Below are 16,436 nucleotides of genomic sequence, written 5' to 3'. Positions count from 1 at the left end.
TCAGAACTATATCTTGCCCCTGATTCCTCAGCCCCTAGGGAAGGTTAAAGCTGGAGGTCACAACTAAAGGAGAGAGAGATTTGGTAGAGGGCCCTGAGGCCCGAAGCAAACTCGTTCCCCTCCCCCGCCCTCCAGACTCCTCACCCCAGCTAGATATGGGACAAGGATCCAGGCAGGTGTTGGACTCTTGACTGCTCCAAGATTTTGGCACTCCTAAATCTCCCTACCACTTGTACACTTGGAAAAATTAATTTAAAAAAGAAAACTCCGATCCCTCCTCCAGCCGTGCCCCGCCCCCAGTCAGACCGCCCCCAGTCAGACCGCCCACAAACCACCACCGCCTCCCCGGGACTCTCCGCGCTGCTGGTGACGGGGCCCGTGGCCGTGGCTGCTTTTGCTCTGGGGCCGCCGCCGCTGCCGGTACAGAGACGCAGGGAATCCACTCTACAGCAATGCCCTATACCAGCCCCGGAGGGCCCCAAGGAAGAGTGAGGCATGGCCTGTGGAGGGGAAGGTGCTGGACATCCCCAGCAAGAATCAGAAGGGCCAAAACTTCTATTCGATCTCTTTTCCCCGGTCCCCCACCTCCAAGCGGCATCTGGCTCCCAAATCCTGCCCCAGCCCCAGGCCCAGTCACCCCATCTCTGCAGCTGGAGTCCCTCCTGGACCAGGCTCCTCTGGGCAGCCAAGGCCAAGAGGGTTCCTGGAAGTGGGGAGAGGAATCAGAACCCCCAGAGACCCAGAGAGGACCCCCCAGCGGCTACGTAAAGATGTGACTTATTCCAAGAGCATCACGGAGTCCAGCAGTTCATCTTGAGACCAACGACCCCTCATTTCTATGAGGCTGGACCTCTCCCTTGCCCCCAGAACACCCAGTAAAGGCTCATGAAGAAAGCAAAAAAGGAAAAAAGAAAAAAGAAAACTCCATTTGCCTCTGGGTAGGTCTTATTCACAACGCGATTATCTTCTTTGGCCTCACAATTGCCTGTGATTTGAGTAGGCAGGCAGTACAGCTAAGAAAACGGTCAAGAAGCTGTGGCATACCTAAGGTTGCAGGGCCGGTCTAGGACTAGGACCTGCATTTTCTTACTACTGCAGTGCCCTTTCCCGAGTTAACCTCAGGCCAGTGGGATAAGATTCTGCCAAATGTTATCCAGCTTGTTTTCGAAAGGATTTTAATTCTCAATAAGAACACTATGAATTTTTCGTTGGCAATACGACACACACACAAAAACGCCCAGGAAATAGTGCCTCTCAAGGGACTCCTCAAAAGTTTAATTGTGCTTCTGTGCTCTTAACTTTCACTCCCCCCAACCCCTGCCTTCCGTACCATTTTCCTCTGCTCTCCTTTTCCTCTTTCTGTAAGTATGTGATTGCAAGTGGTGATGGTGGGATTGTCCTAGGTTTCAGCCCTACTGAAAACCGCTACAGAAGACAATTCCTCGATGGATATATTCTAGAGAACATAGGGGCCGAATGCACAAAGTATCAATAGGAGCTCAAAAATGAATGGATGACGAGTAGATGGATACAGTATACTTTAGTTCAAACTTTCCGAGCGATCCTACTATTCTATCCGCTCCATGAGGAAAGGACAACGCTTGTATCCTCAGCGCTAGCACAATGATTGGCATAGAGTAGGCACTCAATTATATTTGATGAATATGATTTTGAGGAATATTTATTTGATGAATGAAGAATCAATCATCAGGGTCAGTAAGTGACGAATCACAACTTGGTGCAGCTCTTAAATCTTCCAGCCTCCGTTAATACCCCCGGGCCTTCGTGGGGATTACCCCAATTGCAGGAGAAAGGAATAAAGCACCAAGCTGGGATATAGCTTTCGGAACACCAGTGGGCGGAGCCTGAGGGGATGCGCGCGCAACCACGCCAGCTGCGGATTAGGTGTTTTTCCCTGGCAACGGCTTGTTGTTAGCAACGGCTTGTTGTTAGCAACAAGGCGGTAGTCCGGCTGCGGTCCAGGCAGAGCTGCCTGGGGGCGGGAGGCACCTGCCATGAATCCGCCGGGATCCCTGGGGGTCCTGGAGGAGAAGGAGGAGGAGCATTTAGCCACCCCGGTTATCGGGCCCTCGATACATTCTGATAACCCTCAGGAGAGGATCCAGGCCCGGCGCCTCCGCATCGCGGCGCGCCTGGAAGCTCGGAGGCGGTGAGCTGGGTTTGGGCGGGTCCCGCCAAGGAGCGCCCAGGGTGCGGTGACGCGGTGCGGGGATGAGGGGGTGGCTTCTCCGGGCCGGAGCCCCTGCGGTGAGGGGGCGGCGTGCCCTACGTGTGAGCCGGCCTTGTTTCTTGATAAGATAGAAAACATTTCTACCAGAAGGTTCAAACAAAGCATGGGATATTAAAACATTGAACACACTAGTAAAGTCAAAGACGGAAATCATAATCCCTCCAGCATGTTCATTGAGAGCCTGCTGCGCCAGGCACTGTGGGCCATACGCTGAAGAGGCGGTTTCCACGACCTGCCCGCCGAGGTCTTTCTTTCCTCCTTGCCTCCCAGCCTGCCTTCCTTCCACAAGTAGTTATGGAGTGGACCTCGGCTATCACTTCTGCTGGTCTCAGTGGCTTATCTGGGTGTGTGACACAAACCCCTTTTCCTGCAGGCTCTGAGGCTGATAACCACGCCGTTCTCAGGCCGGGGTTGCCGCACCTGTCCATTCACAGACGGAGTGGCCTTGTCTTAAGGGGTACAAAGGGGAACCTGCGTGACCCCCTGAACACCCTCTCAGTGTGACAGCACTTATACCTTGTCCTGCTGGTCAGGGTCAGCTGCCCTGCCAAGATGGTGCTTCTCTTCTTGTCTGCTGGCCTTTGGACACAAGGGCCCTAAAGTGATGTGGCTGGGTTCCAATAAAACTTTACTAAAGAACACTGAAATCTGAATTTCATATAATGTTCATGTGTCACAAAATATCCCTCATATTTAGATCCTTTTTTCTAAATTAATAAATTTCATATTTTAGAGCAGTTTTAGGTTCACAGAAAAATTGAGTGGAAAGTACAGAGATTTCCCATATACCCCCTAGCCCTACACATGTATAACCTCCTCCACTATCAACCTTCCCCACCAGAGTGGTACATTTGCTACAACTGATGGATCTTGATAGATATATAATGACATGTTTCCACCATTACAGTATTGTACGGAATAGTTTCAGTGCCCTAAAAATCCTCTGCGCTCTGCCTATTCATCTTGATCTTTAAAAAAAAAAAAATTTGAAAATGTAAAAATCATTCTTCACTTGTGCGCCATACAAAAACAGGTGGGTCAGATTTGACCCATAGGCCAGTGTTTGCCAACCTTGATGTAATAGATCAATGTGCTGTTCTGTGGGATATTCAGATGGTCCTGATCTATTCAGACTATATTTTGACAGATCAGGAGAGTTAACATGGCTCTGTGAGTGAGAGGCCTATGTGAGTATACATTATCTGTTCCATGTAAATGTGAACTTCCTGATCGAGGTAGAAAATAATGCATTTGGCCCAATCAGTGGCTACATTCCATGTACCTAAGGCCACAGTAACCTGTTCTAGCAAAGACACCCGACCTGCATGTCAGCTGCGATTAGGACTGCTGCTTGGTTGAGCTTGCAGTAATTGACAGTTATTATCTTGGATCCATCCAGTTTTTGCAGGGACCAGACCAGTGAATTAAATGGAGATTTGATAGGCACCACCACTCCCAAATCCTTGAGATCCTGAAGGGTGACACTAATCCCCACCATCCCCCCCGGTTGACAATAGTGCTTTTTTATGCACTCGGGTGAAGTTTTGGTGTGTCCGTTTGACCTTCCACATGGTGATAGCTCTTACCCACAGGCCAAGGACCTAGTGTGAGAATTTCTCAAATTTCTAAGTATGTTAAGTTCACTCTGGTTGCTCTTTGGGGAATGGTTTGGAGGAGCCAGAAGTGAAAGTAAGGAGTCCAGTTAGGAAGCAGTTGTATTTGTCCAGGTGAGAGATGAAGTTGGTCTGAACTAGTTAGTGGCAGTGGTTTGGAGAGAAAGCAGATGCACTCCAGACATATTTTGGAATTGAAATTGACTGGATTTACTGATTGATTGGACATGCTGATGAAAGGCAGGGGAGAAGCTAGAATGGCTTGAACAGCTGGGTTGATAGATGGTAGTACCTTTTATTGAGATGGTAAAGACAGTGATGGGGGCAGTAAGGCAGGAGTTGAAAATCAAAGGTTTGGTTTTGTCCATATTAAGGGAAGTCGAATTTTGTAAGACATTAAAATTGAGATGTCCACTAGGCAGTTGGGTAGGGGTCTTAAACTCAGAAGAGATCTGGATTAGAGGTACCAGTGCAAAGAGTCAGCAGCGTTATGATTGTATTTTAAACCATAGGAATGAATTAAATTACACTGGGAAAGAGGATTAAAACGGATGAGAAAAGTGTTCATGGCTAAGTCCTAAGGAAGCCCAGCATTTAGAAGTTGATGGAAGAGGAAACGCTGACAAGGAGAATAAGATAGAATGGCCAGTTGAGGCTGGTGGAAAAACAAACAAGTGAGGTGCAGTAGCGTATCTAATGAATTTGACGCCTGGAGCAGGTAATTTCTAAAACACAGGTAATAACAATAGCCTGAAAAGAAAAGCAGACAGTGAACATTTTCTTTTATTGAACTTTGTTATATTACCATGCCGGTAATTTTTAAAAAATAAAAATAAAATTTACAATGCAAAATGAGAAAGAAGTAATGGATGAGTACTTTTATATATGTTTTTAAAAATTATTTATTTATTTTTGGCTGCGTTGGGTCTTCGTTGCAGTGCGCAGGCTTCTCATTGCGGTGGCTTCTCTTGCTGCAGAGCTCGGGCTCTAGGCGCGCAGGCTTCAGTAGTTGTGGCTTGTGGGCTCTAGAGCGCAGGCTCAGTAGTTGTGGCACACGGGCTTAGTTGCTCTGTGGCATGTGGGATCGTCCCGGACCAGGGCTCGAACCCATGTCCCCTGCATTGGCAGGTGGATTCTTAACCACTGCCCCACGAGGGAAGTCCCAATGAATAATTTTAAATTACATGTGGGGAATTCCCTGGTGGTCCAGTGGTTAGGACTCTGCACTTTCACTGCCAAGGGCCTGGGTTCGATCCCTGGTTGGGGAACTAAGATCCCACAACATGGCCAAAAGAAAAATTACATGTGTTTTGGGGAAAAAAAGGAAGAAAAAAGCATATGAAGAAAAGTTCCCATAGGAGTGAATTCGCAAGACTTAGAGAACGAGTTGTGTATAGAATGACAGAATAGAAGTAACTCAGGTTCAGTTTCTTCATGTTTCTAATAACTGGGCTAGTGTTGTTTATGTCAAATCCCTAATCTGCTGGGATATATAGTACCTGGGGGGTTGTGGACGTGCCCTGCGCTGAAGTGAGCTGGGACAGTTCTGAACCATTTCAAACGTGCTCTCAAAACACATGCACGTAGCTGAGTCTGTGTGTCAGAGACCAACTGTATAATTGCAAGTTCTACAAATTAACTTCCTTCTTCAAGGATAAGAAATAGAAAGGTGCTATATTGACGCTTACATATATATTATTAAAAAACAATAGTAGGGATTTCCCTGGTGGCACAGTGGTTAAGAATCCGCCTGCCAATGCAGGGGACACGGGTTCAATCCCTGGTCCGGGAAGATTCCACATGCGGCAGAGCAACTAAGCCCATGTGCCACAACTACTGGGCCTGTGCTCTAGAGCCCACGTGCTGCAACTACTGAGCCCACATGCCACAACTACTGAAGCCCACACTCCTAAAGCCTGTGCCATGCAACAAGAGAAGCCACTGCTCGCCGCAACTAGAGAAAGCCCGAGTGCAGCAACTAAGACCCAACGCAGCCAAAAATAAATAAGAATTTTTTAAAAACCCACATAAATTAAAAAAAAAAGATTTAAAAATCAACAGTACTGCAGCAAGTTTTTGGAATTTAGATTAACAAAAGATTTTTCAGAAAGGAGTGTTTTACGAATTGTTTTGTTGCTGGCACAGGGTGATAATAAAAAACAGACTGACTTTAGTCAGTTGTGTTGTTTTAAAATTAGCCTTGGGCTCCTTGATTGCCTATGGTGCCCACCGTCCTAACTGCCTAGGCCTTGGTGGGTCAATGAGGTGTAGTTTTAGAGGGGAAGCTGTTAACAGAATCAAATGTCATATGAAGATAAAGAATAAGATTAATGGCTAAAGCACCCAAAACTCTCAATCTCTAGTTTTTCAGTTGACATTTCAAATTCCTGAGAGATGTCACTTCTGAGTCAAGATGGTGGATAGAACACATGCATTTACCTAGGATCTCTATCAAAAATGAGATTTAAAGGGATTAAGTAAAAATGATATAAACCCACAAAGTCAAGCAAAACAGGGGGACTCAATAGCAACAACATTTTGGAAGCTGGGACGTATATAGACAGATGGTAAATGGCTTAGCAATTCAAGAATATGGAAATATAAACTAGTAGTGAGGAAAACTGAGAGCCCCCTTGATTTCCTCTGCAATAAATCTCCAAAAGGCAGCATCAGGTTTATCTGCATAGGGGTGAAGAGGGAACTAAAATAAGGAGAATTGATTGGAAAATTAATAGATGTCAAGAACCTTTCTCCCACTTTGCACAGTTGACCGGAGGTTTGGAGAAAGTAAAATGGAGGATGCATGATTTGGGGGATTCTGGCAGAGAGGAGGCAAGGACATGGTACTAAAAGCAAGGGGATTCCACGGACACGTGCACACTGGAGCTGAGCGCCTCCACCTCCCCCTTCCTGGAATGCGGGCAGGACCTGCCCGTTGCAGGCAGGAGACTGGAGAAATCTCTCTGCAGAATCTGACCGGCCCAGAAGGAGGGACTTAAAGACACTGAAATCAGGTTTGCCCAGGAAATGGTTCAGGTAGATTGTCCTGCACTGAAGTTCACAGCTGTTATACCACACCCTTGCACTCAGCACTTTCATAAGATTTTTCGTCTTAGCATGGAAAGGTAGCCAAGGATTTCGAGATGTCTGAAGAAAGTCTTTAAGGTGAAAGGTAGACACCAAAATGAATAAACAGAAAAAAGCAACTTAGAGGAAATTGAGACCATGTAGGAAGAAAACAACAAAACACAATGAAAAGACTATCTTTAAGTACACTTGAAACTTATATAATGTTATATACCAATTTTACTTCAATTAAAAAAGAAAGACAGGGACTTCTGTGGCAGTCCAGTGGTTAAGACTCCACACTTCCAATGCAGGGTTCGATCCCTGGTCGGGGAACTAAGATCTCGCATGCTGTGCAGCACCGCCAAAAAATTTAAAAAAAGAGAAAAGAAAGAAAAAAGGAAAAAATGACAGTCATTAAGATCCTCAGAAGAAGATATACAGATCACCAACAAACACATGAAAGAATGCTCAACATCGCTAATCATTAGAGAAATGCAAATCAAAACTACAATGAGGTATCACCTCACACCAGTCAGAATGGCCGTCATCAAAAAATCTACAAACAATAAATGCTGGAGAGGGTGTGGAGAAAAGGGAACCCTCTTGCACTGTTGGTGGGAATGTAAATTGATACAACCATTATGGAGAACAGTATGGAGGTTCCTTAAAAAACTAAAAATATAACTACCATACGACCCAGCAATCCCACTACTGGGCATACACCCTGAGAAAACCATAAGTCAAAAAGAGTCATGTACCACAATGTTCATTGCAGCTCTATTTACAATAGCCAGGACATGGAAGCAACCTAAGTGTCCATCGACAGATGAATGGATAAAGAAGATGTGGCCCATATATACAATGGAATATTACTCAGCCATAAAAAGAAATGAAATTGAGTTATTTGTAGTGAGGTGGATGGACCTAGAGTCTGTCATACAGAGTGAAGTCAGAAAGAGAAAAACAAATACTGTATGCTAACACATATATATGGAATCTAAAAAAAAAAAAAAAAAATGGTTCTGAAGAACCTAGGGGCAGGACAGGAATAAAGATGCCAGTGTAGATAATGGACTTGAGGACACGGGGAGGGGGAATGGTAAGCTGAGACGAAGTGAGAGAGTGGCATTGACATATATACACTACCAAATGTGAAATAGATAGCTAGTGGGAAGCAGCTGCATAGCACAGGGAGATCAGCTTGGTGCTTTGTGACCACTTAGAGGGGTGGGACAGGGAGGGTGGGAGGGAGACACAAGAGGGAGGGGATATGGGAATATATGTATACATATAGCTGATTCACTTTGTTATACAGCAGAAACTAACACAACAATGTAAAGTAATTATACTTCAATAAAGGTGTTAAAAAAAAAAAAAGAATCCGCCTGTTAATGCAGTAGACACAGGTTCGATCCCTGGTCCGGGAAGATCCCACATTCCATGGAGCAACTAAGTCTGTGCGCCACAACTACTGAGCCTGTGCTCTAGAGCCCGTGCACCACAACTACCGAAGCCCACGCACCTAGAGCCCGTGCTCCGCAACAAGAGAAGCCACCGCAATGAGAAAACCGCACACCGCAAAGAAGACCCAACACAGCCAAAAATAAATAAAATTTTTTAAAAAAAGGATCCTCAGGGAAAAAAGAAAAGATAATTGCAAACATGAAACAAGAATAGAATGCTATTAAAATAATCTAGAGATCAAAACAGAGCTCTTGGAAATTAAAAATAAGGTCGAAATGGGAAACAGTAGAAGGGTTGGGAAGTAAAGGTAATGGAATTGCCTGGGAGATAGAACGAAAAGGAAAAAAGATAGAAACTAGTAGAGAAAAAGATTTTTTAAAAATTAGAGGACTAGTCCAGGAGATCTAGTATCTCCTTTCTAGATCCAGAAAGAAAGGAGAGAGTAAACAGAAGGGTGGAAATGATCACTGAAAGAATTCAAGAACATTTCTCAGAACTGAAGATCATGAGTTCCCTGGTTGAAAGGGACCATTTGCCAGCACAATGAATGAAAGTAGACCCACCCCAGGCACACCACTGAGCATGTTCAGAACACCAAGAACCAAAATAAGGGTCCTACAAGCTTCCAGAGTGAACAACGATGCCAACAGTAATGACAACTCTTACGTACAAAGAAAGAATTAAGAAACGGGATGACATCTGGTTTCGTAAATAGCCACAGTGGACACCAGAAGACAATGAGCAATGCCCTCAAAGTTCTAAAGAAAAATGATTTTCAACCTGGAGCTCTAAACCCAGCCAAACAATCAATTACGTTTCAATTTTTTAAGTCCTGAGAAAGGTCTCTGACTTGTCTGGAGGTATGGTTATTCAAGATGGCAGCTCCCATTGAGACCATATGGGTGGCAGTGGTGGGGAAGCAGTTTCCCAAAAGAGGGATCCAGCTCAAACCTGAGGAGAGAGAAGTCTGGGATGGCAACTTTAGGGAATATGATAGGTCAGCACCGACCAAGAGAAATACAATACGTAAATTAGCATCCACATTAAAAAAATAGAACAGGTGAAATTAAATTTTGTAATTTATTTTGTTGAACTCACTATATAAAAATATAATTTTAACATGTAATCAGTATAAATCATATTGAGATATTTTGCATTTTTTTGTTGAAAGTCTTCAAAATCCATCTAGTTCATATTTTACACTCATAGCACATTTCAGTTTGGATCAGCCACATTTCAAGTGCTCAATAGCCACATGTGGTTAGTGGCTATTGGACAGTGCGGTGCTAGGCAGTCAGAAATGATCAGTAAAAGGCAGCAATGGGATTAAAGCTGAAACTAGATGATAAGAATGTGTAGCATAGTTATTTTTCTTTCTGAAGCACAGGTCTTTGCTCCCGGAAGTAGTTGGAAGGATTATTTAGACAGAGGTGGTAATTAATTGGTGGTCAAAGTAGAAAGTCAGGTGAATGAGTGTGTTTTGGATGGTAATGAGAACCATTAGCCTGGCAATATCTGAAGCCCTGAGTAGAATGAAACAAATCGTTTTCTCGGTAAGGGCAATGAGTAGGTTCAATAAGAGTATGGAAGTGAATGAAATGACAAGAAAAAAGAGTTTCAGTTGGACTGGGAGTGGGGTGAAGGGTGCTAACTCAATTCCAGCTCTCAAAAATGGTGTAGCACGATGCAGGGCTGTGCTGACCTTTAAACAAAGGGAAGGGAGATGGAAGTCAGGGAGAGAAAAAGTCAAGAAAGAATGAAGAGTCAAGAAAGGGATTTGCTTGTTTCACCATGGTTGAAGCCATAAGATGATGGTTTCATTTTTCTTAAGGCAGAACTGGGAATCCTCATGGCCGCTGTGTGCCAGAGGAGAGAGCGGACCTCCACGATGTAAGTGGGGTGGGTATTGGTGGGGTCATTCCCCCATGCCTCCTCCAAAGAAGCCCAGAATCTGGAACCTTATCTTCCCCCGTCATCTTTGGTCTTATTTTCTGATTAACACATACACACATATGTGCTATTTATAAAATTCATGCAATAGAAAAATGTAGAAACTATAAGTCCTCAGTAAAGTTCTCTTTCCTTAAATAATTACTGTCATCTGTTTGTCATAAATCCTTCCAAGATTTTTCCTGTGCATATGTATATAAGCCTATTTTAAGAAGAAAATCTATATTATACTTTACATATTGTTCTACAGCTGTCTCTTTTTACTTACATATTGTGGACATCTTTCTGTGCTGCTAGATAGCACATCATTTTTTTTTTTTTTTTTTTTTTTTTTAAATTTATTTATTTATTTATTTAGGCTGTGTTGGGTCTTCGTTTCTGTGCGAGGGCTTTCCCCAGTTGCGTCAAGCGGGGGCCACTCTTCATGGGCCACTCTTCATCGCGGTGCGCGGGCCTCTCTCACCATCGCGGCCCCTCCCGTTGGGAGCACAGGCTCCAGACGCGCAGGCTCAGCAGCCGTGGCCCGCGGGCCCAGTCGCTCCGCGGCATGTGGGATCCCCCCAGACCAGGGCTCGAACCCGTGTCCCCTGCACCGGCAGGCAGATTCCCAACCACTGCGCCACCAGGGAAGCCCCATTTTTTTTTTTTAATAGGCTACAATATATTTTCTTGTATTGTTGTCTCACAAGTTATTTAAACAGGCAACTATTAATATGTATGTAGAATGTTTCCACATTCCTGCTAGTAGAGAGAGTGATGCAGTAATCATTCTTGTGCATATTTCTTTGTGAACTTGTGAAAGCTTTCTGTGGAAAGTTCGTAAAGGTTCAGTCAGACGGGAGGCCCGTGTAAGTTTTGGAAAAGTCATGCCAAATTACCTTTTGGATGGGTTGTGACCTTTCACATTCCCAACCATGGAGTATGAACCAATGGTCACCCTCACCCTCTGCCCCACCAGATACTATCAACTTTTAAATCTTTTCTCTTGATAGGAGAATGAGGATACCTCACAGGGTTTTCAATTTCATTTCTCTGGTAATATGTGAAGTTGAACATATCTTCAAATGTCTATTTGCCATTTGTATTTCTTCTGTAAACTGCTTGTTCACATCCTTTGTCAATTTTCCTATTTGGTATTTTGTCTTTTAAAAAAATTAATTTAACTTTTCAAAATTTAAGTATAGTTGATTTACAATGTTGTGTTAATGGTATTTTGTCTTTTCTGTACGGATTTGAAGGATCCCATTCTATTTTAGAGCAGAAGTTTGTCAAATATCTTTTACCAGTTTATCCCTTGACTTTCAAGGATAAAATGTTTAATTTTTTTTGGCCACAACACGTGGCTTGTGGGATCTTAGTTCCCCCACAAGGGATTGAACCGCAGCCCAAGGCAGTGAAAGGGCTGAGTCTTAGTTCCCCCATCAGGGATTGAACCGCAGCCCAAGGCAGTGAAAGGGCTGAGTCCTAACCATTGGACCACCAGGGAACTCCCAAAATGTTTAAATTTTAGGAAGTAAAACCTTTCACTCTTTTTTTTTTTTTTTTTTTTTTAATTTTATAGCTACTTTATTTATTTATTTATTTATTTTTGGCTGTGTTGGGTCTTCGGTTCGTGCGAGGGCTTTCTCTAGTTGCGGCAAGCGGGGGCCACTCTTCATCGCGGTGCGCGGGCCTTTCACTATCGCGGCCCCTCCCGTTGCGGGGCACAGGCTCCAGACGCGCAGGCTCAGTAGTTGTGGCTCACGGGCCCAGCTGCTCCGTGGCATGTGGGATCTTCCCAGACCAGGGCTCGAACCCGTGTCCCCTGCATTAGCAGGCAGATTCTCAACCACTGCGCCACCAGGGAAGCCCTTTTCACTCTTTTTTTTTTCTAACTTTGATCTTACTCTAATAGAGGTTCTCGCCTGTATTTAATTCTAGTGTTTTTACGATTGTGTTTTTTTAGTATTCAAATTTTTATCCATATAGAACATATTTTTGTATATACTGTGATGTACTACGAAATTTTTTTTTTAAAGAAATTCACGTTCTTTTATTTATTTATGACTGTGTTGAGTCTTCGTTTCTGTGCGAGGGCTTTCTCTAGTTGCGGCAAGTGGGGACCACTCTTCATCGCGGTGCGCGGGCCTCTCACTATCGCGGCCTCTCTTGTTGCGGAGCACAAGCTCCAGACGCTCAGGCTCAGCAATTGTGGCTCACGGGCCCAGTTGCTCCGTGGCATGTGGGATCTTCCCAGACCAGGGCTCGAACCCGTGTGCCCTGCATTGGCAGGCAGATTCTCAACCACTGCGCCACCAGGGAAGCCCCCACTATGAAATTTTAAAATATAGACTCTAAGTACTAGAAGTAACTTCAGTTTCTCTACTGTTTTGCATCACAGGGAAGCGCTTGGAGAATATTTAGACGGGAAGGAGAGTGAGGAAGATCAAAGCAAGAGCTACAAACAGAAAGAAGAAAGCAGACTGGTAGGAAGTGGGGAGTAAATGGGTCGCGAGTGTCCTGTAGGACTGGGGCTTTGCTCTTCCTGTGCTGCGCCTTTGGGGGGCTGCAATGCCAAGCCCCGCCCCTCCCCTCCCCTCTTCTTCCCTCCTGTCCTCTCCCCTCCCCCTTTCCCCTCTCCTTTCCTCAGGCTGCCTTCGCAGACTTCAAGACCATCTCACGTCCCAACTGTTCCACGAATTCCTCCTCGGTGCAGGTTGAACTCTTTAACTTCCCGTCTGTACCATTCATTTCATTTTAGATACTTTTCTGCCTTGTATGACTTTTCGAAGATGTGTGTGCGTGCGGTGTCCCCAGTGGAACTGTAAGTTCTAGAAGAGCGAGGGCCTCTTGGTGTAGCTGTGGAGTAGGGCAGAGCTTGTACCCAATAAACTCTAAAAGGAAGTCTTTGATCGCTCTCCCGTGGCGATGACAGGGCTCCTGAGACATGAATAAAGGACTTGGAGCGAGAGGCGCAGGAGGGATAAACAGTAGTTCAAAGCAGCGCGCCGGAACTGGCACAGTGCCGCGTTTACTTAATTAATTGCATGCACAGTGACACCGTGGGCGTTGAGATATGGCAAAGAGCTCATCGAGACGGCCTGGTCAGGGAAGGTTCCACGGAGAAAAGTGGGATTTGAGCTGGGTCTTAGAAAAGTTAAATGGGATTTATAAAAGTGGAGAAGAGAGATCACTGCTAGCAGAAATTGAAGTGTATTTACTGGGAGAAAAAAATATTCAAATTACTGAAATATTATTATAGAGCATAGAGGTATCTAGCAATAATTGAATAACCTGTGCTGTACTGGATCAAGGATAAAATATTTTATTGTAGTGGAAAGAATATTGAACTATTATGGGTTCTTGTTCCAGATCACCTCTTTATACTTAGGGTACTTCATCTAAAGGTTGGTGATCTCTGAGTGTTTCTGTGTAGGATAAAAAGGGTATTATATATAATCTTGAAAATACTGTTGTAGTAGATACTGCTATAATCCTGAAAATACTGATATACAGTTCATTATATTTTCAATTTTAGAGTGTAAAATTGAGTGTAAAACCAGAGAGATAATGTTGTTTTCATCAGCAGCTTTCCCAGGTTCCTTTCACTTAGGACTTAAATTGCGAAGAGTGTTGGCATTGAAGAGAAATGTATAAAGAAAATGCTACCTTTCTCAATATCAAGGTATTAACAACCAGTTCTGCCCTAAGACCTGGGCAGGAGGGGCCCCTGTCCTGAACCTTATCAATCATTTTTTAAAATGATAATTCTTTTTGTTTCCTGTTTAATCTTGATCTACTCCAACTTTATAAAGATATTCTTCCATGTTTTCTTCTAGAAGCCTCATCGTTCTACTGTTTACATTTTGGTCTACAATCTAGACCAAAATGGATCTGGAATCCATTTTTGTGTGTGGTGTAAAAGTAGGGCTCAAGGTTCATTGTTTTCTAAATGGATCTTTAATTAACCCAGCACCATTTAGAGAGAAGATCATCCTTTCCCCTTTGCATTGCAATGCACCCTTGTTGCAAATCAGGTGAGCATACTTGTTTGTTTCTAGATTCTCTATTCTGTTCCATTGGTCAATTGTCTTTATGCCAATTCCACACTATTTTAATTACTGTAGCTGCATGACAGGCCTTGATATCTGGTAGGGTAAGTCCTCCAACTTTGTGCTTCTTCAAGATGGTCTTGGCTGTTCTTGACCCTTTGTATTTCCATACAAATTTTAGAATTAGCTTCTCAATTTTCACCAAAAAAAAGCAGCTGGGATTTTAATTGAGATTGGATTGAATCTATAGATCAATTTGGGAAAAAATTAATATTTTACCAATATAGAGATTTATAATCTGTGAGGATAAATTATCCCTCCTTTTATTTAAGTATTCTTTAATTTCCCTCAGCAATGTTTTATACTTTTTCTTTTTTTAATTATTATTTATTTTTGGCTGCATTGGGTCTTCACTGCTGCGTGCGGGCTTTCTCTAGTTGCAGCGAGCGGAGTCTACTCTTCGTTGTGGTGCCTGGGCTTCTCATTGCGGTGGCTTCTTGTTGCAGAGTACAGGCCCTAGGGAGTGCGGGCTTCAGTAGTTGTGGCACGAGGGCTCAGTAGTTGTGGCGCATGGGCTTAGTTGCTCCGTGGCATGTGGGATCTTCCTGGACCAGTGATCGAACCCTCGTCCCTGTGTTGGCAGGCGGATTCTTTTTTTTTTTTTAATCAGTCACCAATTTTATACACATCAGTGTATACATGTCAATCCCAATCGCCCAATTCAGCACACCACCATCCCCACCTCATCGCAGTTTTCCCCCCTTGGTGTCCATATGTTTGTTCTCTACATCTGTGTCTCAACTTCTGCCCTGCAATCTGGCTCATCTGTACCATTTTTCTAGGTTCCACATACATGCATTAATATACGATATTTGTTTTTCTCTTTCTGACTTACTTCACTCTGTATGACAGTCTCTAGATCCATCCACTTCTCAACAAATGGCTCAATTTCGTTCCTTTTTATGGCTGAGTAATATTCCATTGTATATATGTACCACAACTTCTTTATCCATTCGTCTGTTGATGGGCATTTAGGTTGCTTCCGTGACCTGGCTATTGTAAATAGTGCTGCAATGAACATTCGGGTGCACGTGTCTTTTTGAATTACGGTTTTCTCTGGGTATATGCCCAGTAGTGGGATTGCTGGGTCATATGGTAATTCTATTTTTAGTTTTTTAAGGAACCTCCATATTGTTCTCCATAGTGGCTGTATCAATTTACATTTCCACCAACAGTGCAAGAGGGTTCCCTTTTCTCCACACCCTCTCCAGCATTTGTTGTTTGTAGATTTTCTGATGATGCCCATTCTAACAGGAGTGAGGTGATACCTCATTGTAGTTTTGATTTGCATTTCTCTAATAATTAGTGATGTTGAGCATCTTTTCATGTGCTTCGTGGCCGTCTGTATGTCTTCTTTGGAGAAATGTCTATTTAGGTCTTCTGCCCATTTTTGGATTGGGGTGTTTGTTTCTTTGATATTGAGCTGAATGAGCTGTTTATATATTTTGGAGATTAATCCTTTGTCCGTTGATTCATTTGCAAATATTTTCTCCCATTCTGAGGGTTGTCTTTTCGTCTTGTTTATGGTTTCCTTTGCTGTGCAAAAGCTTTGAAGTTTCATTAGGTCCCACTTGTTTATTTCTGTTTTTATTTCCATTACTCTAGGAGGTCGATCGAAAAAGATCTTGCTGTGATTTATGTCAAAGAGTGTTCTTCCTATGTTTTCCTCTAAGAGTTTTATAGTGTCCAGTCTTACATTTAGGTCTCTAATCCATTTTGAGTTTATTTTTGTGTATGGTGTTAGGGAGTATTCTAATTTCATTCTTTTACATGTGGCTGTCCAGTTTTCCCAGCACCACTTATTGAAGAGACTGTCTTTTCTCCATTGTATATCTTTGCCTCCTTTGTCATAGATTAGTTGACCATAGGTGCGTGGGTTAATCTCTGGGCTTTCTATCTTGTTCCATTGATCTATGTTTCTGTTTTTGTGCCAGTACCATATTGTCTTGATTACTGTAGCTTTGTAGTATAGTCTGAAGTCAGGGAGTCTGATTCCTC

At 43.5% G+C, this 16,436-nt stretch overlaps 1 protein-coding gene across 4 annotated transcripts in view; it reads left to right on the top strand.

Annotated features, from left to right (window-relative positions):
• Nucleotides 1-1,978: 1,978 nt before the first annotated feature.
• DRC1 (dynein regulatory complex subunit 1) overlaps nucleotides 1,979-16,436 on the top strand; it is a 54,779-nt gene continuing 40,321 nt past the window's right edge. For 3 of the 4 annotated variants that reach the window (XM_007191282.3, XM_007191281.3, XM_007191280.2), the window contains exons 1-2: nucleotides 1,979-2,170; nucleotides 12,728-12,812. In XM_007191282.3, the coding sequence (XP_007191344.2) occupies nucleotides 2,016-2,170; nucleotides 12,728-12,812 (240 nt within the window). In that variant the 5' untranslated portion in view covers nucleotides 1,979-2,015. The remainder of the gene's footprint in view (nucleotides 2,171-12,727; nucleotides 12,813-16,436) is intronic. The other variant, XM_007191283.2, reaches the window with a different exon arrangement.

This window comes from Balaenoptera acutorostrata, chromosome 12 (genome assembly GCF_949987535.1).
Source record: "Balaenoptera acutorostrata chromosome 12, mBalAcu1.1, whole genome shotgun sequence".
Lineage (NCBI taxonomy): Eukaryota > Metazoa > Chordata > Mammalia > Artiodactyla > Balaenopteridae > Balaenoptera > Balaenoptera acutorostrata.
The sequence above is the reverse complement of the archived record's forward strand: the minus strand, read 5'-3'. Positions and strand labels throughout refer to the sequence as shown.